Source organism: Ixodes scapularis, unplaced genomic scaffold (assembly GCF_016920785.2).
Source record: "Ixodes scapularis isolate PalLabHiFi unplaced genomic scaffold, ASM1692078v2 PGA_scaffold4__175_contigs__length_147842914, whole genome shotgun sequence".
Taxonomy (NCBI): domain Eukaryota; kingdom Metazoa; phylum Arthropoda; class Arachnida; order Ixodida; family Ixodidae; genus Ixodes; species Ixodes scapularis.
Genome location: NW_024609879.1, coordinates 96,150,358 through 96,172,548, shown reverse-complemented (window position 1 = coordinate 96,172,548; position 22,191 = coordinate 96,150,358). Strand labels below are relative to the sequence as shown.

The window sequence follows — 22,191 nt, the reverse complement described above, 5'->3', positions numbered from 1 at the left end:
GAATGCTGGAGAGGAAGTCGCCTCCACTCCAATGTTTGCTCTACTAAAGGGGAAAGAGGAGGATCCCCTCAAATGTTAGCCTGTCACTGACTACAGTGGCCGACAGGGAGCGAGACCCCTCTGAAGCGGAGAGCTACAACTGAGTTGACTTAAGACTGCATGGCACCAAGCCAACACTCCTATTTCATGAAGTATTGACTTGCTTGCTTGCTTGGCATGACAGGAAGCACACAGCCAAGTCAGTAAGCAAAGAACAAACAAGCCCGACTCACCGAGAGAACTCTGGATTAGTTCAGTGTCATCAAACTCAAGAGCAGGCTCGAAATCACAGTCATGGTTGTCTGGCATGCTGTCACTGTTGGTCGAGTCCCCTAAAAAAAAAAGTATGTTAAAAAAAGAACACTGAACTGAACTTCAAAGTTTAATTCTAACGATTGCAACTATAGACATGGCACAAATATTTTTTTCAAACCAGAGCTTCGGAGATAGTCAGGCAGATTGAAAATTTTTATGTCACTTGAGCTTTCGAACCTGCCAAACTGACTGGTTCGACAAACTTCAGACCTGCTTGTTGGATAAACTGATCCTGCAAACTTCGAATCTACTAAGGCGACCAAGTAATCTCGAAATTCAATGGTCAAAAGATGTTAGGCGAAATTTTGCAGTTTTTGGTCTTTTGACAGATTCGAAGGGTGTTGTAAGACATCCAAGTGCGGTTTTTTTAGAGTGCGTCGTTCTAAGGAAATGCGCTGAAAGCTTTCTTTCACGTTCCTAAAGCTCTTGTCAACGATGTTTCAAACTTTTTGAACCATGTCCTTGAAAGGCTTGCAACTTTCAAACACAAGCTTCAGCAAACCTCGCAGCATCTGAATTTCTGAGAGGTTCACAACTTTCAGACAAGCCAAACTTCAATCCCCAGAAAGTGTATAAACATTCAGCCCTTTTGAACTTGGATGCCGAGAAGTTTGCAACAACCCTAGTTTAATTGGCAGAGGTATCTAAACTATTATTCATCACGTTCTAATCTAAATCCATAAACCAGTTAAACAGAGCATGAACCGACCATACTGGTGACATTGGGCACAACAGTAAAGAACTGTAACATACACTTGACATACTTGTTACCCATTGTTACTAAAATTGAGCTCGAGAGATGTGTCCTTTCTGGTTTTCAAAACATCAATATTCATTTATCTTTCAATAGTTTATGGCGGCTTCCGGGCACTTTCGAGAAGAAATAATCTCCTCAAAACAGCATAAAACATTTGGCAGTGTAGTCAGCCTCTGACTATTTTTAGGCCCTTTGATTGTCTATCGAGTATGACCATGTTAATGGGTGTCTATTTTCCAAAGCCACAACCAGGATTGATCACCAACTGAGTTTCCAGATTAATAGACATAAAACCCGATGAAAACCAAAAAAGAAGACATGCTTAGAAAATTACTATAGCTTGCGCACTGTTAAAACCGAAGCATTTGCGCTATGCTCAACAGCCATTAAAGGGGTACTCCGCCGATTTTGAGCTACCTCAACTAACTATATTTTCTGACTCCCCGGCCTTTGCCCTTTCTGGTATGCTATTTAGTATCGTGAAATTCATAATAGTTATTGCGAAATCGGCAAATGAAAATGATGCAAAAACAAACATTCAAATATACCCGCCCTTTTCAGGGCCGTGACGTCAGTGAAAGGTTAGCTTGCCGGTCGGGCGAGCAGTCTAAAAAATAGAATATGCCAATCATTTGTTCCGTGCTGGAGCGCGGGGACTGGAGCGCGCTTCCAAAGCTTTCATTTGACACCATGAAACTGCTTCGAATCAGTTGGGAACAAATTCTACAGTTCAAAGAGTGAACCCCTGCACTTCCAGTGACGTCACTTTTTCATTGTTGCCAGTAGAGACTTTCAGTTTGAAAAACACGGTGAGGACCAAAATTGTAAATTCAATAACTTCGTGAAAAAAAATTATTTTGACCTAATATTTGGGATACTATTTTGGCGATGTTGTTTGGCGAGTTTAGCAAAATTTCAAGCAAATCGGGGTCCATGAAGAAATCGGCGGAGTACCCCTTTAAAACCAGCACCCAACCTTAAAATTTGCCAACATTCAGACAGGCATCAACCCTTCAAACCTAAAACAAGCTAGACCAGATTGTTGCAGCTTTGAACGGCAAAAATGATTTCCAGCTGTCTCATAAGCAACAGAAAAATATGGCTTTCACTTTATGTTCTCGAATTGATATAGACAATCCAACGGAGACACAGTAACAGTAACAGACAAAACCTGCGAGCCAGAGACTAGTGGTGCATCTCTCAAAACTGGGGCAGCCACCCTAAAATGCAACGCGTGGACGGATGCTCCGGTGCCCGCAATTTCTCGCATCCTTAGTCCGGTCGTCAAGGGCCGCTGACCACCTCAAAAGGCTTCCCACGACACGCTCTCACGGCTGCTCTCAAAAGGCGTGCTCACCGAGCAACCTTCTCCCACCCCCGTCCCCCACGGATTTAATAAGGGCCCCATTAGCAAGCCATTGTGACTGAATGCGGCTGCTATATAATGGGACCTACTTATACTAACTACTCTGCACAATGCATTTGCCATCTGAGACAGAGTAATTAAAAGTGTATATGTTACTGCCATCAGGGGCAATTTCAGTAAGTAGAGTCCGTTTCGGCTTAACTTGAAAAAAGGCGAGGGCTATGGGGAGGCGAGCCAATAGAACCGTCGGAGCGAGGCATGTGACAATGAACCGTTGGAGTAAACTCTTCCTGTGGAGAGCTGCCACAGGCTTCATTCCATTGCTCTAATTGACTCAGAGGAGCCATAGTTTGCCAAGTTATAATAAAATGGAGTATAAATGTCTCTTCATTTTAGTATGTGCAACTGCAACTGACCTACAGACTCAAAGGAAATTAGAGCTTAGTTCAGTTGCAGTTATTTCTCCTAATTATATGTTGACATATATACATCAATTCCTATTGATTTAGTGTCAACATCTATGCCACATACTGCGAATTGCTCAAACGTAACTCTGCCAGTACCTTTTAGCACTGGAAACTGTTGAACCTATGGCCAGCAATCGTAGCAAACTTCGCACTCGCGGGAGGTTTTAAAGGTAACTGAAACATAATTTAATTCAAACACAGTGAATGTGCTTGAAGAAATTCAAGCTTATTAGAAACTTAATTACAATTTGCCTAAGCAACAAACTTAATAATCACCTTTCACAGCCCTGCTTGCTATATCTGGGAAAAGACAAGCACATTGAATAACCTAATTTAAAAAAAAAAAAGCACCTTCTTTTAATAACTGTGATCTACTTACTGACTATGACAAGTCTTAAGTTTACATTTTACGCATTGTGAACTTCCAATGGTGCACAACACAGATATGTTTTCCATGGTTGTATAGTGCAGATCATGCTAGATGGCAGTCAGCTCTTCCTTTGAAGAGCTCCGACACAAGGAAAAAGTGCCAACATATTTCGATATGTTGGCACTATTGTTTGTGATCAGGAATGGGTAACAAGCTTAAATCCAGGCTTTCTTTTTTAATATTAAGTTCAGTACAAACTTAGATTGTACCATGCCATACATCGTTTCAGAATAACTTGGCGAACTGTGGAGGCTATGGCCCCGAGACCCGATGAGAGTGTCAGAGTAAGGCACGCGACACCACATCACAGGAGCGTCTGTGCCACTGCACCAAATGCAAGGTCCGGGGAAACCGGCTGCCGTCTGCTGTCCAAGAGTCGTCTGCTGCAAAACCAACCAATTTCGGATAATGTCCACCGCCGCAACGTTGCCGTCCGCTAGATTATCAAAAACTATGGGAACAGTTCATGAGACAACCATAAGCTCAATTCACCCATGAATCTGTGGCAGGTGCTAATGTCAGGGCCCAGTGCAATGCTTTGAGCGGAAGTGGTCGATTACACGGCTGCTATCGGCAACGGCCATGGCGCTACAAGGAGAAATTAATCAAAACCGAATATAGATTTGCGTCACTTTTTTTTTGTTTAAATATAATTCAAACTCATAAATTGGTGAATATCTATTCCCTTTTTTTTTATATATATTCTCGACAGAGATGGAATTGTGCAAGTTCAATTGCCATCAAAAGAAAAAGAAGCGTAGAACTACTTTTTGTCGTGGACGGCGCTGTTACTGTAATGGTAATGCGGCCTCCGTGGCCTTCACCACGGGGTGTTATCACGTGCCTTGCTCCGACGCTCTTATTCGGTCGCAGGGGCCGCAGCCTCCACAGTTCTTCAAGTTATCATGAAACGGAGTATAGAGCAAAGTGGAAAGTTGAGCCAGTTGGTTCATGGTTCTTTAAATAATTAAAAGCGCCGAAAAAAACAAGGACAAAGAAGTGGAACGACACAAGGCGCACTCGCAACTGTGGTTTATTCCGAAAAGTACATGCATTTATAGGCCCCAAAACCCTGTCAGTCATCAGAGCGGAGTATAGAGCATGCAAATATCCGTCAAACCAGAGGAAAGCGAATCGGGCTTTGAAAGCTGGTTATCCAGTTACGCAAATTTTCGAATACGAAAAAACAGTTTGGCAAACTGGTTATTCGGTTTTACGTCACTTATAATAGTAAGGCTTTTATTTTATTTCTGTTTTATAGCTCTAAAATGACAAAGAATGCATTATGTTTTTCTGGTAATTAGAAAGTAATATATTTACTAAGTTTTGTACATAGTATAGCAAGGAGAGCAAACTATAGGGGGCACTCTGTCCAGCTTGGCGTCTACAGCGCTCAGTGCTAACCCGACACAAGGCCTCTGGACTGAAATAGTTTTGTCTTCTGCGCCAATCAAGCCTGGGGCATAGATTTAACACTAGTGCTGTGTCAGTGTTCGGATGGGACTGGTCTTTAATTAGTGCTTCGCTGATTAAACCCCAAACAAGCCCCAGCCGAATGCTGATCAACGTGGCGTTCGGCTATGTCAGCCAAATGCTGCGTTAGGAAGATAAAAAATAATGTATGGTATGGTTGTCCCAATGGGTGCACTTACTCAATTTAACCACTAGGGAGGCATTGGTTGGGTGGGTAAATGACCTCTAAGATTCCCCTTAATTTTCAAAACATGGAGGCTGCACGGTCAACCATTTAATTTGGCCGAACTATCTCGCTTCCTGTACGGGATAATGTATATATACAAATATTAGAGTACCCAGATATTTATATAACCGAGTAACGTAACCGGTTATTCAAGTATCCAGTTTTCAAATTTGAATAATTCGCTAATTTGAATAGTAAGATAACCGGTTGTTATCTCAAAAACCGGTCCGTACTCCACCACTAATTGTAACGACTGCGAGGGCCACAATCCAAATTTGAAGCTACAGCTCTCATAGACAATCAAATAGAATAGAAAAAAAAATGCTGCACTCTTCATAACATGGATTCAACTAGTGAAGTTTCACTATACAAGTGAAGCCGCTTGCATGCATCCAAAAACAGACAATGGTGACAATACAGAATCACAGAACAGGTGGCGATGTAATATATCGCTATTCCATAAGAAAAGTTCTGGGATATGATGGGAGCTGGAGGAAAAAATATTCAGAGAACAAATGAGAGCCAGCTCTAAAGAAATAGAAGAGAGTGCCACATATGCTCAGTGTCGCATGAAGTACAAAAAAAGTGTTTGAAGTACAAAGTAAATGAGAGGTTATATACTTCAAGTAAAGTGGTAATTGTACACCAGGTGCAATGTACTTCAAGTACTATAAATACAATGTATTTTCAAGATAAAGTACAAGTACTTTTTAAGACAATCTTTCATGACGCCCTGTCATTCCCTGTATAGCGTTTTTTTTTTACCTGTTATGCATTGCTCCAGGGGTAATCGGGGGTGCATCAGTTATTTTCGGAAATGGCGGCAAATATTGTATGAAGTCGCCACAGAAGTTGTTCTACTCTCACTGATGAGCTATTTAACACAATCAACCTATAAAGCACTTATTTGTATCGGTATTATAGCTGCCAATACTTCACTAGAGAAATGACCAGATGACGTCTCGAAAGATGCATTTTCACATGACAATACACCTCTTTTTTTTTTTTTAATTTAGGGAATGTACTTTGAAGTCAGGAGATGTACTTTCCTGGAAAGAGCCAGAAAAAAATACTTTAAATGAAGTACAGTACATGCTCAGAAAATGCACTTCAAGTGAAGTACAAGTTTTCTAAACCCACCTGAAGTAGTACAGGGGGTTCTCGAGAAAATATGACCGCATTTTTCGGCCCGGGTAAATATACTATGCATCGCAGAAAGCTCAAACTTTGTGAGAATGTGACGCTAGCAGTCGGGATAGTACATGAAAGTTTGAGTACATTATGTTATTTGAATAAAAAGATAATTGAGAAAAACGAAATTTCTCTGTAAGCCGACGTCCACCCAAGTCTAATATTGTCAAAACAAGAAATGACATAGTGGGTGTCTGTAGCATCTATTTCAGTGAAAATAACTTGCTACCAAGAAAGAGGATATTGTTTTTTTTTCTTGCTGACAAGCTTTTTCAGTGAAATAGATATGCTACATGCACCCTCAGTGTCATTTGTTGCTTTGACTATATTACAGGTTACGTGGACGCCAGCTCATAGAGCAAATATTCCTTTTCTCAATTATCTTTTGACCCAGGTAACATCATGCTCACAAACTTTTGCGTTCTATCCCAACTGCTAGCGTCCAATTCTCACCAAGTTTGAGCTTTCTGCGATGCATAGTTTATTTACTCAGGCCGAAAAAACGTGGTTCTCTTTTCTTAAGACCTCCCGGTACTCTAAGTACCACGTACAGGGTGTCCCCACAAAAAATGTCCACTTTTATTCACCGAAAAAAAAACAACTATGCATCGCCGAACGCTCATTCTTTGCCCAAATGTAGCGCTAGAAATTCGAACCAGATGCCAAAGTTTCAACACTAACCGTTATCTTATTCAAAAGTCATAAGTGATTTCCTAAAATTTTCAGTGGGAAAATCAGGCCCATTTTTGCACGTTTTCGATAACTGGTGCCATAGAGCACCACATAATCGAGAATTCTGTCGGACGCCATTTTTCCATTAAATATTGCAGAAAAACACTTATAACTTTTTCAAATAAGATAACGGTTAGTGCCGAAACTTTGGCATCTGGTTCGCACCTCTTCTGGGCGGAGAATAAACGTTCGGCGATGGATGGCTTAGTTGTGCGGTGAAAAAAACCCTGTAAATCTTTTGTGGGGGACACAGTACTTCCCAATACTGCACATGCTACAGGTATGTTTAAGAAGCAGCTTGCCCTTTGTTCCTTGAGTGTTTTGTTTACAATACCACTGTTGATAGAAAAGTATCTGCACACAAGAATGGGGGAACCATACTATTCACTGCTTCTAATGTGCCAGATTTTCTAAATATATATAAAACTATTTCTGTATTTGTCTGTTGTATGTGTGGACCTTCAACATGAGATCCAATACATAAAGACTCATAGCTGGTGCAATGCAAGCTTCCTCGTGAATCTAGACCGGAAAAGAAAATGTGAAAAGGTCAAAAGAAGCGTGCAGAGGAAATGTTCCCTCGGGCTTATTTTTTCTCTCTTTTCTTTTTATAGCTCGCAATCTCCAGGAAATGGGCGTTCCTTCGGCACGCCGAACAACAAGTCAGAAATCTTAAACCAAAGATGTGGAGAACGCCTCAAACATCTAAATGGTTAAAGATATGCCACGTCGAAGTGACTGTGACTATAAAATAAATTTTAAAAAAGCTTTAAAAAAAAAAAAAGCTATATGCACAAACATCGCAAGGTAAAAATCCTAGAATAATGTATACAATGCAGCTGGCAAATAATAAAAAAATGTAGCTGACAGCATAGCGACAGCAGGGAAGCATAAGGCATAGTCGAATGTCCAAACAGGTGTGTGAAAACTTAACGCCTGACTTTACTATACCTACGGTATAGGAAAGCTCGTTTAAAGAAACAGTTGGCATTCAACAACGCTCAGTCCCGAAAAATATTTCAATAAAACGCTGCGTGTATTAAGCTAGCTTAGCCTAGGTTAAAATCCACCGAGTTAGCGAAATTCGAGCGCACAACTTAGCACAAGCGACACGCTGACGACAAAATAAACATCTTCAAAACAAACAAACAAAAATAAAAAAAAACCGCACCCATCCGTCGTGCCAGCAACACCACACACACACACACACGCGTTTCCTGTCACGCAACTCTCGGTTCCTCGCTTCAATGAATTCATCCTTGAGAACGAACGCATTTTGTTGATTTTTTTTCGAGGCGTCTCGTCAGTTACGTTTGAATGCCAGGAGCACCAGAAAGATCGTCCAACGAACGAGAGGCCGAGACCTTACCAGAGTGTGGGAAGTGTGACCCAATTATGAGGTGCATCCAAAGCGCCTTCCCGGTTTTGGTTGTGCCCTACTTCGACGAGAAATCGCTTCGACGCTTCGTTAACCGCTAGATTCGCCTGGATTATTCGCGTCTCATAACCACCATTAAGCAGCAACAAAATCACTCCGGCGCGAAGGGTGAACCCGGGCTTTTCTTCCGGCAGTGCAGCTCGCGAACTTCGTCGTGTGTAATCACTTCGAGCTCAACTCGGGTTATCTCACCTCGTCACCTCGGATTTGCTCATCAGTAAACAACCACGTTATCGAGGAAAGCCGCCTCGATAGTCCAAGTATGCCGCCTGCGGCCGATGTAAGCCCGCGCTTCACCGTGTGCATCATTTCAAAACCGAAACAGCCCAACTCTTCGCGAATCGGACGTGCTAGCCGTCCGCCATAGCTGGGTCGGCGGTGTACGCGACTTTTTGGGGCATCGGGCCAAGATTTGTTCGGGGTTCAATCAAAATTCCCTTTACGACTGTCATAAAAACAACAACTGGGTATCGTGCGGAGATTAAACGCTAGCGGTTAGTCCCAAGTTACAACCGAACGCTGTCCGTGATTTCGTGCGCTCCGCACCCACCTGAGAGCCTCCTCCGGTCCGTGCGCCCGTTGAGGCGCAAAGGAGAGTCGTCCATTTTAGACGCTCGGCACCGACGAAACACGATTGACGCATTTGGTTCGAGGAACGAGGATCGGGAGAGCACCCCGTATTTCCATTCGGCCCGGCGGTAGCGGTAAAGTCAACGGAGCACGGCCACAGCGGTTACACTCATGCGAGCACAGCACCGCTGACAGCGACTTTGAAGGATGTGTGTCCCAGAGTTAAAAAATATAAATGAAAAAAAGAGAACTGCAACTAGACCAGCTAGACGGCAAACGAGACGGCTAAATAGAGCGGAGACAGGAGAGTCCGAGTCCGGATTGTTGCGAATCCATAACCGAGCTGTAACGTGTTTCGAATCCACAGCCGAGCCGCATCACGCCAAATGAAAAGGAAGGCAGCAGTCATCCAAGAAAAACGTTCTAATTTGATTGAGCTAAAAAAAAAAAAAACTATTGCACAGACGGACAGGACGAACGTTTTAGTGAAACTGTTTGATTAAAATTATGTAATAAAGGTTATAAATGATCACTTACACGAAACAGCTGTTTCCATCGAGGTGCACATTGTGAGCTGGATCGTGCGACCTGGAGGTCAAGAACGAGGCAAGGAACGAGCAGAATCTCATACAACCACGCAGTCCTTGGAAGCTGATCACCCGCCTAGTTGCCAAATGCGTAGGATGGGGGTTGGTGGCTACCTTGAGACAGTGCAGACGCACGCACGACTTTTCGCACTGAACCCAGCGGGTATCACAATTATTCCCCGACAGAATTGCATTTCGATACTGTAAGCAACTGCGTAAAACGTGGGGAGATGAAATTCCTTTCTCGATAAGCAGCTCTTCGACACCGGTGTCAATGCGCTAACAGATATTGTGCTATTGCCTTAGATAAACAATTGCGCGTGTGCATAATGTGGCGCTTGTCATAGAATATGACTAACTTACTTACGGTTCTAAAAATAAGGCAATATTTACATAACTACGTTAATATGCAAATGTAGTTCTCCAAACTCAGATAAAGTTCCGGTTTGAATTCGAATAGAGGAGAAGTTTCGATTTCTAATCAATATAAAAGTCTTAATAAAAAGTTTTAAAGTTTATAAACTTAGATAATATATTTGATATAAAAATAATTTAGTGCTTAGTATTTTAAAATTGCTAAAATTTAAGCCAACGGTTGGCAAGCTGGCAAAAATAAATATTGAAAGTCAAAGCCACTTTTAATTTTAAGATACAAAGTCAATCCGCAGATGCCTTTGCAGTAATGGCCGCCGACGACAAGGTGGGTTCGCTCGAAGAGCAGGCCTTGAAGCGCAAAGAACGCCTCCTCGCGCTGCGACAGAAGAAAACCAGCGGTGCCAACGCCGGCCCCGAAAGTGAAAAAGAGGAGTCCGCTCACGAGACGCTTCCGAAGCCGGTCTTTCGGTCGTACAAGCCCGAAGACGAGACCCTCAGAGAGGCCACGCTGCCCGAGGTGTCGCCGGTCTCCATCGAGGGCGAGATCAAGGAGCGGATTGCAGTCGCCACGCCGGAAGACCTCGTCAAAGAAGTCGATCTGTCGTCGCTGGCGCCGCGTAAACCCGACTGGGATCTGAAAAGAGACGTCTCCAAGAAGTTGGACAAGCTTGACAAGAGGACGAAGCGAGCCATCGCGGAGCTGATCCGCGACCGGCTTCGGGAAACCGGTGGGAATCAGGACCTAGCTGCCGCCGTGAACACGGCGAGCGGACCGCAAGCTGCCGATTCGGACGAAGACTGAGGGGCTTTTCTTTTGTGCATGGTGAGTAGGTCATCTCGCCTTGTGAGCTGGAGTGATCGGGGAGCCGACCGCCGGTTATGTTGCAAAACACGTGCTCTGGAAGCAACAGTCGCTGTTGTCATACGGTTTTGCTAGCCGAACGTATTCTGTTTATATCTGCAATTCACGTCATCAAAACCAGAAAAAAAAATCTTTTTTTTTTTCTCTTGTAAGAGAGCTGAGGATCTAGCGCACCTCAACCCTCCTCGGTAGAAATAAATGTTATGGTTATTGAAAAAAGACACATTATTTTTATTGGTTTAAATTCAAGGTGTCTTGAAAATGCATCGTCAATGGGACTTGCAGCTCACGTGCCAGACACTTCTAACCATAACTAAGACATCTTTTAGATGGAGGTGTCCACTGCTCGCAGTCACCTGACAAACAGATCATGTGCACTATCATGGGGACGATCTGAGGTGACTGAATTTCCATGAAACGTCATCGGGGACTGCCGAACACGCTTGGACAGGATTTTTTCATCATTTGCCCCTCCCGCCTTCTAATAAGAGCCGTTTTCAAGCCACCAATCTTCCGGTAAACTTAGTCTTGGAGGTGCTTTCCTGCTCGAGTTTAACAATCCGGGCCTACACTCGCATCACAGCGCCTGCCATGACACGTACCTGATTCAACACGCTCTAAGAAATGGAGCGATCCGACTGATAATAAGAATAGCTGCTAGGGTGCACCTAAATGGTGATTATTGTTTCGGTTAAGTTACTATTAAAAGTCTTAACTTTAATGTTTTGTAGATCAGGGATTAGCAAACTCTCGAAATTAAAAGCATTCGCTAGGTGATGCAAGCTGCTGCCCGATTGATTGAAAGGGTTCAGCCCTATCCATCCATTCCATCCATTAGCTGCCTCGGTGGCTCCAAGGCAAAGTGCCAGCCCACGGATCCCTAAGTGGCAGGTTCGAATCCCGGCCGAGGCTCTTGCAATCTGACAGAGGTTATTTGCGGAGAAGGTGCCATGGTAAGCTAGACTTCGGTTGCACTTCAAAAGATTGAACGTTGCAGCACACCAAAACAAAAAACCCTCTCGGACACAGGCACACTAAAAATAACACAATCACTCAGCACTGACTCACAACTCTTGGTTTGTATTCATTATATTTTTCTTGTACATAAAAATAACAACTCTTCTTTTGTGCACTAAGAACGACATTCCAATTCAGAAATTGAAAATAACATAACAAAGAAAACTATTGAAAAAACAAAAATAAGTAACATAAACCACCAGCTTGCCCAGGCAGCAGTCCTAACGTTGAAAGATGAAATTCTTTCAACGTTAGGACTGCTCGAAATTAATCCTCAGTCCTCTGCTGGGGCATGCCAGATGGTTTGGCATGCAAAACCCCCAAATTTGCTGTTGTTTTCCATCCACCCATTGCTGCTTCTGGTGTTGTGCGTCTAGAGGCCAGACATCTGCAATGAGCACGTTAGTTACGACCGTTGTGACTGGAAGGGCCGCTCTGCGCCTTGCATACACACTTGCAACAAGCGCAGCAACCCTGGCAAACATGGCAATCGTCAGCACAGCGGCAAAGACGTTGTCAGCTTTTTTTGCGGTGCCTCTAAAAAGGGGATGCATTGCCATTCACTTGTGTAGCAGTTACTGGATAGACGGTTCTAAGTAACCTCGAGCTTTATTTATTTCATTTTCAAAACTGAATGGATGAAAAAAAAAGTGCCGTATGCCGTCTGGACAATCACGACTATAATGCGTGACTTCACCAATGGTACAAACCTCGCAACACACCATTTCTATGATTAAAAACAATGTTGTAATTTAAAGGGCAACTCTGCTCAATTCTGAAAAATTTAGGCTTCCATGTGATTCACATTCACAAAGCACTACTAAACAACTCTACGTCTTCGGATTCGCGAAATGTGGTATATTATTTGTGTAATCCTAATTTAAACATCAGCAGATACCAAAACCGAAACTTCGGTTGCGTCAGGCAACATTGCTCTCGGGTCGTCAGAGTCATGGCACGTCACGTCGAACCACGTGGTCTTGTGACGTCCGGGAGGGATCGTGAAACAGAACACGCGACGCGGGCAGGTCTTTTTTTTTTTTTTTTTTTTTTGGACGCGGGCAGGTTGTTTTGCATGGCGTGGACGGTGATGGCCCGGGGGAGAGGGGGAAGGGGAGAATCCGAAAGAGGAGGAGGAGAGCGGAGAAACAGACCGATAAGCGCGAAGGGCAGCGCAAACTAGCGCATCCGTGTTACGGTGATCACATGAACGCTCGGTCAGCCAACACCGGGAGGAGAAACTCATGACGTCATCGTTCAATTTCGCTCTGAGAAGTAAAAACTAGCAAAACGTGAGAATGACGTAGCAATGCCTCTGACGTAGTGGTTCAACGTTGGCCGCTCCAACCCCGTGGCATTGACTGCGCTGATGATTGCGCCTCGCGCCTCACGCTAGAGTTGGCAGATTTCGGCGACTTGGCTCGCTTGAAGGTTTGCTGGCCAGTTTATTAAATATATAAACGGAATCAGATCGTAATATTTGACATGGGGTCTTCCTATATGATACTGAAGAGTGCTACATAGTTTTCTAAATATCAGAAATGAAGCGGAGTTGCCCTTTAAGGAACAACATAGCAACGTAGAGATAATATTTTGTTATCATATAGATGTTGCAAGCGTTCAGAAATTCCACGACTAATCACTTTTTTTAGATGATGAAAACGAGCGAAAATTCACATCCTTCATACACATCTTCTGAAACAGCACGCACCTGTAGTACCTTGAACTTGAGCACACGCATGGAGCATGCAAAACAAAAGATTTGGGCAATGTTCGAGAGCATAAATGCTAAGAAAAGATCACTGGAGTTGAGGTCAACAAGCATGATGGTACAAGCTTTTCTGCTGTATTGAAGGTACTGCCACAACATTGCCGCTATATGGATGGTCTCTTCTAGGATGTGCTGGTATGTCACCGTGACATGCAACAAGAATTTACAGTTAAGGATAGTGCTCTATGCGGAACAATGAGCTTTCACTATGCCAACCACGTCGACGATCACCACCGATGCCATGTTTTCCAGCAGCTAGCAGGAACCACGACCGGCATGCAATGCACGCGGCCGAGCTCTCCTCGACTTATGATTGGTCTGTTGGTGTGTTCACTGTATTTATTCCCAAACGTAGCGAAAAAAATTCAACACGCCTCAACTTCTTGCGTTGCAAACAAACATGAACAACACGGCGATTTGGCTCTTCGTTGCCATGGCGACTCATTGGTCCAACCAGTTGCATTCCTTCGTAGTCACAGCGGTCGCTCTGAACGCAAGTGTGTGAACGGGCCTTAACACTTTTGCCTGGTGTCGTTGCTTCGTCAACTAAAGCTGCCATCGTGTGGTGCTAGACAAAGCTAGCCTTACGTCGCAAATGCTACTCTTCTCATTTTTTGTTTTCGTTTCTCTATTAGGTTTCTACACGACTCGGCATCTTTGTCACCACGTTTTTAAGGATCCGCATCACCAGAAGACATCCTGTAAATTCACACTTTCAGCATTGTGTCATCGTTCCATTTTTCGCATCACCGAAAATGACATCAAGTGTAGAACTGCCCACAAGCCTGCACCCTCCAGCGAGCGTCAGGGGGATGACCGAACTGAAGCGGGAGGCGTTTGACACAGTCGTGGATGTTCCGTGCTTCGAGGCAGACACCAAGTTTGTCGGCATCATCATGAAGCACGTCAGAGAGCAGCTGCTCAAGCTGCCCAACTTCAAGCCTGTGCGAGATGCATCTGACGGTGCTAAGAAGCTCTTCCTGCTTGATCCCTGCAAGGTAACGGTTAAGAGTTTACCATCTTCGTTTGGGAATTTTGTGCTGTAGGTTTCCGCACCTGCTCGGTGTCACAAATTTACTCGAGGTGAGCACTAATAAGTGTGCCTGCCGCTAGGGAGGTCCCGTAGCTTTCATAAAAGTTTGGTGGGCCTGAAAAATTTGAGCATTTTGGCAGAAAGCATCTATTGCTGAGCAGGCACGTAGCCAGGATTTTTTTTCGGGGGGGGGGGGGGGCCGCTTGCCCATGACAAAATGCTGTATGAGGGGGAGGGTGGAGAGGAGGTCCCAGCAAAATGGAAGATTTCGGGGGGGGGGGGGGGGGGGGGGGGGCCGGGCCCCATGGGGCACCCCCCTGGCTACGTGCCTGTTGCTGAGTAGGCTTTTTCGACATGTTTGTCTTGAAAACCTGCGCATGACCTCTCTGCATACAGGTATGGCACAGCACACTCATAAGAAACCCTTTTGCAAGGTGTGTTTGTTATTAGTGGACTAGCATTTATATGTGAGTACCCTGGCATGAAATTGGTTGTTTGCTTCATATGAGTGGTATAAGAGAATTTTGTTATAAAGGGGCTGCACAGGAGTAGCTCTGTTAGTGTGAAATTAAACAACTATGACTGTCATATGAACTTGAATCTGGTATGAATGTGAATCTTTTATGAATAATCATCTTTTAGTGTGTGTTTTTTATGTTTCGTTTTGTCCGTCCTTCATGTTTTATTCTTTCTAGTATTTAACTTTATCACCAACGCGCTCAGCAAAAAGTTGTAAATATAGATCGCTTACAAATATGAATATCGTAGATATGATATCATGGATATGAATGTGAATAGTACGCATATGAACCTTGTATAAACGTGAATGTCATATGAATATTAACGTTGTTTAAAAGTGAATCTCATGTATATAAATCACGTATGAGTTATATGTATATAAATCCCATATTCTTTGAACAATAATTTTCTTTGAATATGAATCTCGCATGAGTGGAGATCTGATACAACTATCAATCTCATGAGGTAAGAATGAACAGGGTATTGAAAAAGCATTCGTGCAGTCAAGAATTGCTTATCTCAAAGTTAGAAGGCACAAAAAAACCGCGCATGTCGTTTCATACTCTTCAAGTATCATCGTACCTTGAGCATAACTGCAATGAAATCAGTCTTATCATTACCACGTCTATCGTAATGTAGATAAATATTTCGTCTTTGCTCGTGTCATAAGATATATCGTAACAATTTGATTCTTAATGAAAGGCTACTAACAACAGCTTACGTTTCAGTATGCACTGATCACCGTCATAAAGTTTGCATACCGTCCTGTCGTGTAGATAATTTTTGTGAGTCATTCCTTCCCAGCACTTCATCAGGGAGTAATCACCTTCCCCGAGCCATCGCCAAAATTCCCGTTAAGAAACATTTCCGAACTGCCGTTACTAACCTTTTCTTGTGAAGAGTCCTAACTACCGTTAAATGTTTTAATATATTTTGCTCCTTTTATTTTTTCTCCTGCGTTTTACTTACTTAATTTTCTCCCCTTTGTAATGCCTTTGGTCCTGAGGGTGATAAAACCAATAAATATTGGCTACTTTATTCGAGATGCACGCACGTAAACACTTGAAGGCCCATTCACACACTTGTGTTTGCTCAGGGCTGACCTGTCGCAATCTCTTACGGCTAAAGAACACACTGGGGTGCTGACACCATCTATGAGGTGGCCCTGACGGTGCATTTCACTAGAGCAAAGGTTTTGCGGTATTTGCGAGATCAAATGTACCTACTATGTGAGAAATGGTTATTTCACTGTCAAACGTATTTGGAGCTAAAAAAAAGAAAGAAAGTTTGATGCTCAGATAAGAGTAGTAAATATATGGGATTGCCAAGTGTACACGGCTACCTGATCGATGGCGCCGGTACATTTTCTTGTAAGAGATTTTAAGAGGCTTTAAGGTTGGAAAGGCCGGTTCACACATTGGCGACTCCTTACGACCGTGTGCCTTGAAACTTTGTAAAATCTCTTGCGACGAGAGAATCTGCTGGCGCCATCTATCGGGCAGCCGTGGAACACTTGGCATTTACTTCTATTTCCTCTTTTTTTGTGCATCATTCTTTCTTTCTTTGCTCGTTAAAATTGCGCAGGAAAAGACACGATCAGAGGAGAGAAGCACGCAGACCAAATGTGTTCAACTGTAAGCATGTTCAATCGGTACCAACTCGCCTAACTGACAATGTTACTACGGGTCTCCTCATAGATGGTGCCATCGAGTTATCTCGTCATAAGGGATGGGAAGAACTTGGTCCTAAGAAAAAAAAAAAGTGAGGCTACGAACCAGCTGTGATGCCGAAGGCCGATCGTCTGGATTTGCGCAGGTGCGGGAGTACGGCGACCTTTCGGCCGAGGCCCGGGATGCCTTGAGTGCCTGCGGTGTGGGCGCACTGGCGAGTCGGGACGTGACCCTGTCGTATGCTAACTGGACGGCCGAGGAAGTACTGAGGGCCGTGCTGGGCCGGCCGGATGCATCGGGCTTCAGCGTGGTGGGGCACATCCTGCACCTGAACCTGAGAGAGCACCTGGAGCCCTACAAGGCCCTCATCGGGAGGGTCTACCTGGACAAGGTGCCTGCCACGCACCTTTGGGCTAAAATTTGCTTTCGAGGCAGGTCTAAGTACAGGGGGGACCCCCAGGAAAGCGTGATGGAACGCCGTGGAACCTGCTACAAAATCTGTGACACATACTTCAGATGGCACTCCGTAAAAACGGCGGTAAATTAAGAAGAAAGATTGAAAGTTTAACGGTTCCCCTACAGGAATTGAAGTCCCAACCCCGTGATAGTCAGCTCGACATACTATCACTGCGCCAATTAGTGGGCAGGCGCGAAGCTAGCAGTTGTCTTTCGTTCGAACGCAAACACCGGCATTCTGCATTACGGCGTTTGTGGTCGGTGTACGGCATATTTGCATTCAAACAGTTTATGGGAAGAAAGTAGAAATTTGAGACATGCCCACCATTGCATAAAGAAGGACAGAGTTTGGAACATGATAACTCTATAACTAAATAACAAAAAACAACTGCAATCTTCACTGCAAACCCCAAAGAATGCCGCAAAAACACTTTCTGTATGTAGCGACTTTATCGGCAGGATCGAGATAAACAGCATTTTTTTGTCGGGAAACTTGGAGCCTTAATAAGCCCAAAAGAGCCAAGGTAGAGCCAAACTTGACCTTCTCTGGCCAGAGTCTGGCTATTTTGGCCCTGATTTGCCAAACAAGTGCCAAAGTTAGGCTTCACCACTGGTTCTTCTGTTGATACCTAGCATCTTTGGCTCAAGTCTGATGCTTTGGCAATGATGTGGTGAGCTAGAGCCATAAAAACGCCAAAGAAAAGTACTCTCACTGACTAATGCCTTGGAGCGAAACTGTATTAGGCCCAAGTTAGACGCTTAGGATTGCCAAGCTTGTGCCAAGTGGGCCGTTTCTGTGGCGTAGTACTACCCGGGTAACGGCCATGTAGCGCGTTCAGCCTTCCTGTCGCGATGGACAAAGAGGATGCTGCAACTGACACCAAGCTTAAGTGAAAAAATCCGAACTAGTTCTACATACCATCGGGGCTTATGCTGCCACAAAGTATCGCCATTCTTTTTGTCGGAATCGACATTTGGCCAGTGTACTGCTGCAGCCCTTTATCTGGTGTGAAATTGTAACGGAAGCTAAGTTTGCTGAAATCCACGAGGTGCTAGATTTTGAGCCACAAATATGTTTTCTTTGTTGTTGGGCTAGTATGGTGGGTTTTTGTTAGAAAATTTGCATACATAAATTCTTAGTCAGAAGGCCTTTAAAGATGACATTTTCAAAGTAAAGACTGAAACGACATTGTCATGCCAGCTGTGGGGTGGGAAGTGCAGTTCAGTTAGTGCAGTGTTGTAGGAACAATGCTGCTGAGGGATGGTGCCACCATGGTCTTTGCTCTTTCTGATGGCCTGTCGGTTTGACTGTTTTTATCTTAAATAATCCGGTTTTGCAACAGGGAAATCGGAAGGTTTCTTTGAGCCGGAAGAATGTGTAAACAGAAACAACCACATTCAGCTACACCTCGCATCGTTTCATGGGGCCATAAGCCTTCGTGTCGTTGACGACATCATCCGAGATTAGTGCTATGTAGTATTAGAACTTTGATTACATTGCGGTGCCTGCATCTTAGTTTTTGTGAACCTTCTGCTTACAACCAACTACAGTAATCCCTCGTTATAACGAAATAGCTTTTTTTGAAGTTCAAAGTGATCTCGACCGAAATGCATGCATTTTGAACCGGATTATTCCAAGTGTATCGGCGGCCGACCACGCTTTTTACAAAGGCCAATTACAATGGCAGAAGTAACTTTCTGCGGCAAAATACCCTGAATGTTTGTTGCTCTTTGTATGAGCTTTGAAACGTGTGTGCGGCAGGCGTTGATTAACTTTGTACCCGGCGGCCATGACCGTGCATGCGCTTGTCTGTACTCGTTGCGAGACCTAAATTGCCATCGGGGCTCCGTGGATGATGCCCTTGCCGTGCGTGCACTTTTTCGTACTCGTACCTAGGCTTCTCGCTTTCACACTGGGGGCGAGTCCCAGACACCAAGCTTTGGGGCTCTCTGGCGCGGGCCGCGGCGTCCGAACGCGCGTGTGCTGGGCTGCTTACGTTTGTTTATTCGTTTTTTTTTCCTCGGGCGCATAAGAAGCTAGTTTGTAAGTTGCGACACTGTAATTTACCACGAAAGTCCGTCTAGGTGGTCAATCTAATTTGTTAAAATATCAAAGAAATGGCTTGCCGCACTCAAAAGTCACAAAAGAAACGAACACAAAAAAACTTGTAATTGGAGCTAGTTAGTGGTTGTAGTCTGCATGCCCATCATTCCTCATTCAATGGAGCGTGAATGCTCCATGTCCAACACTGCATTTGAAAATGACTGCTTTATTGATCTGGATACTTTTATCATGTTTACCTTTCGTGTAGCACAGGCCACTTAGTAATGCGAAGTTCATTGCTATGTTGACTGCATGTTTTATTTTACGTCTTCACTGTGGTTCAGTTGGAATCATCCTTTTCACTAATTGAATGCAGGACGTGTATCGACAACCCACAAACGTTGCTTTTTTTTATCTCTGCCTCCTTTCTCCATATGGGATAAATAAAAAAATTTTTTTTAATCCCCGCATCAAGGTTGTGTGCTAATTTCCAAACTGAGCGGGCTTCTTTTTTTTTTTTTTTTTGTTTTCAGCAGACACGTTTAGTGAAGATATCGAAGACAATGATAGCTAGCGCCTTAACCGATATGCGCATGACCCACTGCCACGTGCTGACGAACTTCGCAGGAAGAGTGCTTCTGTCTGACACCACGATGCGCGCGAGTGCGCACGAAGTTGCTCGCTTAAACGAGCCTTGGAGTCCTCACAAGCAAATATACAAAAGGCTATACCGAAGCTACATGGGCTGCAGATAAAAGCAACTGCTAAACACGCCAAGCACCAGCCGAAGTAGCGGCGGTAGCGTCTCAAAGAAGCGCACTTTCCCCGTTCGACTGCGCAACAGCCAAGCCTGCTCGTACCAGGCGAAAAAAAAAAGATCATAGTGATGTCACTGCCCAAGGTTGCTTTAGCGATCGGTGACCCGCTGGCGGCCCGCTAAGGAGCGGCTGCTCACAGCGGGTCGCATTTTTATTATCGGCATTAGTTGCGAATGCGCCGTCCCCTTGACGTAATATTTTGGCTGGGGTCGTATTTTGTGTCACTAAAGCGATACCAGTAATTTGTTTCCTTTTGAATTTTGGCCAGAGTTGCCCTTTAAATATACGGTCAGCGTGTTCCTCAGTGTTCCCGTCCACCTGGGAGGCTACTGTGACTGTTTTTTAGGCTCTATCACTTTTATCGAGTTACTGCTTATATCAAATATTTTCATCGCATTGACTTTGTTGTAATGAGGGATTACTGTATTTAGAAGTATCTCCTCAATCAATTTTGGCTAGCTTCCAAAACATCCACCATGTGATGTAGCAACCTAGCACTTTGGTGCTATGTCGTCTTACTGGAGCACTCTTTGCCAGTGGAGCCCCTTTGTTGTAAGGTTATGGAAAGTCACATGTCTTCGTTTCTCTCTATAATTCTTGACCCAGGTGAAAAATGTGACCTGCGTGGTGAACAAGGTGAACGTGATTGAGAGCACCTTTCGCAACTTCTCCATGGAGGTCCTTGCAGGGGAAAAGAACACCCAAGTGGAAGTAAAGCAAAATGGCCTCAGGCAGGTTTGCTTTCCTGGTCTTCCTCTTTTCATTATTTCTTGCATCATCCATCTAGAGATTTATTTGTAATTGAGTTATCGTGGAAGCCTTATTTACTTTGAATGTGTGTGAGTAGTGACTTTGGGTTGATAGCTGTGGTTGGAAGAGGCTAAATGCAAGCTTAGCAATTTCTATACATTGGACAACTTATAGGGACTCTGAAATGAGGCTGGTGGCAAGGAACTGGATGACCTCATCCTCTCGCATGGGTCTGCTTCATCAGGATGAGACCCTGTGACACACATTAGTGCGCCATGTGGCTATTGGCTGCAGGGGTTTTTTTTTCCTCTCGTGCTACTTCTGGTGCTTAAAGCCCTTCTGTGTACAACTTCTGGTTAGCGCGACTAAGATAAACCTTTGCCTAGAGATAATCCTTTCCTTGTTTTGCTTCATTAACCTATTCGCTTCCAAAGCTGGCGATCCGCCAGCCGCTGCAGCAAAGGCCAAAGTGCACAAAGCCACCGGTTCCCATAAATGTTTTTGATCGAAATATGCCAACAGATGGCAAACCTATTACACCACTTGTGCCTTGGTTAGTACTTCTGACACTACATGGTAAATAGAAAAATGAGTGTACAGGTGAGCTGGTGATAATGAATCATAATGTAACGCCTGAGAATGGTGCGGAAAAATTAAGAAACTTTCAATTTAAAGGAAAAGATAACAATAGGAGGATGTCTCGAACACAGCTAATTTTTTTATTTTTCTCATTCCTTTTATACAGCTGATGCTGATATCACCGACCTCTTCGCACATACACCCTTTGTGGACACAAAAACCGAATGACCTCTTAAAAGCAAGACCTTGTGTAATAAAAAAACTGGATGGTTTATTTGGGAACAATTAAAATGTACATTGGGTACAAACTCGTAAACTTAAATGCGAGCCGGATGCCCGTCCGACCGCCTCGATGGTCTCAATAAACACAATATAGCAGATACTCAAAAAAAAAAAAGGCGCAATGTCCATCACGCTAATGCTGGCGCTAACACTTGGTACTTGTAGGCACATTCATCTATACTGTACAACCCTTCCTCACATTGGCTATGTATGACCTGCAAACACTTTCTCTCACAATGAACCTCATCACCCTTTAGAGAAAGTTCCTGAATCTTTCTGCTTCACAGTCTCGGGTGTTACATTATGACTAAAGCTGAGAATTTTCGTTTTTTTTTTTTTTTTAATTTAGCATAATTTTTTTGGTTTTTATTTTGAACTTATATTTTCAGTTTTTATCGGTGAATGTGTATACAGTTAAACATGT

At 43.8% G+C, this 22,191-nt stretch overlaps 3 protein-coding genes across 4 annotated transcripts in view; 2 read left to right on the top strand and 1 right to left on the bottom strand.

Moving 5' to 3' along the window:
- Positions 1–10,423, bottom strand: part of LOC8031554 (rho GTPase-activating protein 1) — a 45,659-nt gene extending 35,236 nt beyond the window's left edge. Inside the window, exons 1-2 of one of the 2 annotated variants that reach the window (XM_029986286.4) lie at positions 9,542–10,423; positions 273–371 (exon numbers count right to left, since the gene is read on the bottom strand). In XM_029986286.4, coding sequence (XP_029842146.2) covers positions 273–371; positions 9,542–9,572 — 130 coding nt within the window. In that variant the 5' untranslated portion in view covers positions 9,573–10,423. Of the gene's footprint in view, positions 1–272; positions 372–8,984; positions 9,301–9,541 lie in introns of those variants that run through there. The other variant, XM_029986285.4, reaches the window with a different exon arrangement.
- On the top strand, positions 10,274–10,768 carry LOC8031557 (coiled-coil domain-containing protein 12). The gene has a single exon (XM_002406058.3). It carries the CDS (start codon positions 10,274–10,276, stop codon positions 10,766–10,768), a length of 495 nt encoding a protein of 164 aa, XP_002406102.3.
- LOC8031558 (tRNA (guanine(37)-N1)-methyltransferase) overlaps positions 10,660–22,191 on the top strand; it is a 27,681-nt gene continuing 16,149 nt past the window's right edge. Inside the window, exons 1-4 of the mRNA XM_029986284.4 lie at positions 10,660–10,789; positions 14,252–14,614; positions 16,984–17,229; positions 20,763–20,887. Of these exons, the coding sequence (XP_029842144.2) occupies positions 10,787–10,789; positions 14,252–14,614; positions 16,984–17,229; positions 20,763–20,887 (737 nt within the window). The 5' untranslated portion in view covers positions 10,660–10,786. The remainder of the gene's footprint in view (positions 10,790–14,251; positions 14,615–16,983; positions 17,230–20,762; positions 20,888–22,191) is intronic.

Coding starts and splice junctions, on each gene's coding strand:
- LOC8031557 (XM_002406058.3), top strand. CDS start 10,274: ATGGCCGCCGACGACAAGGTGGGTTCGCTCGAAGAGCAGGCCTTGAAG.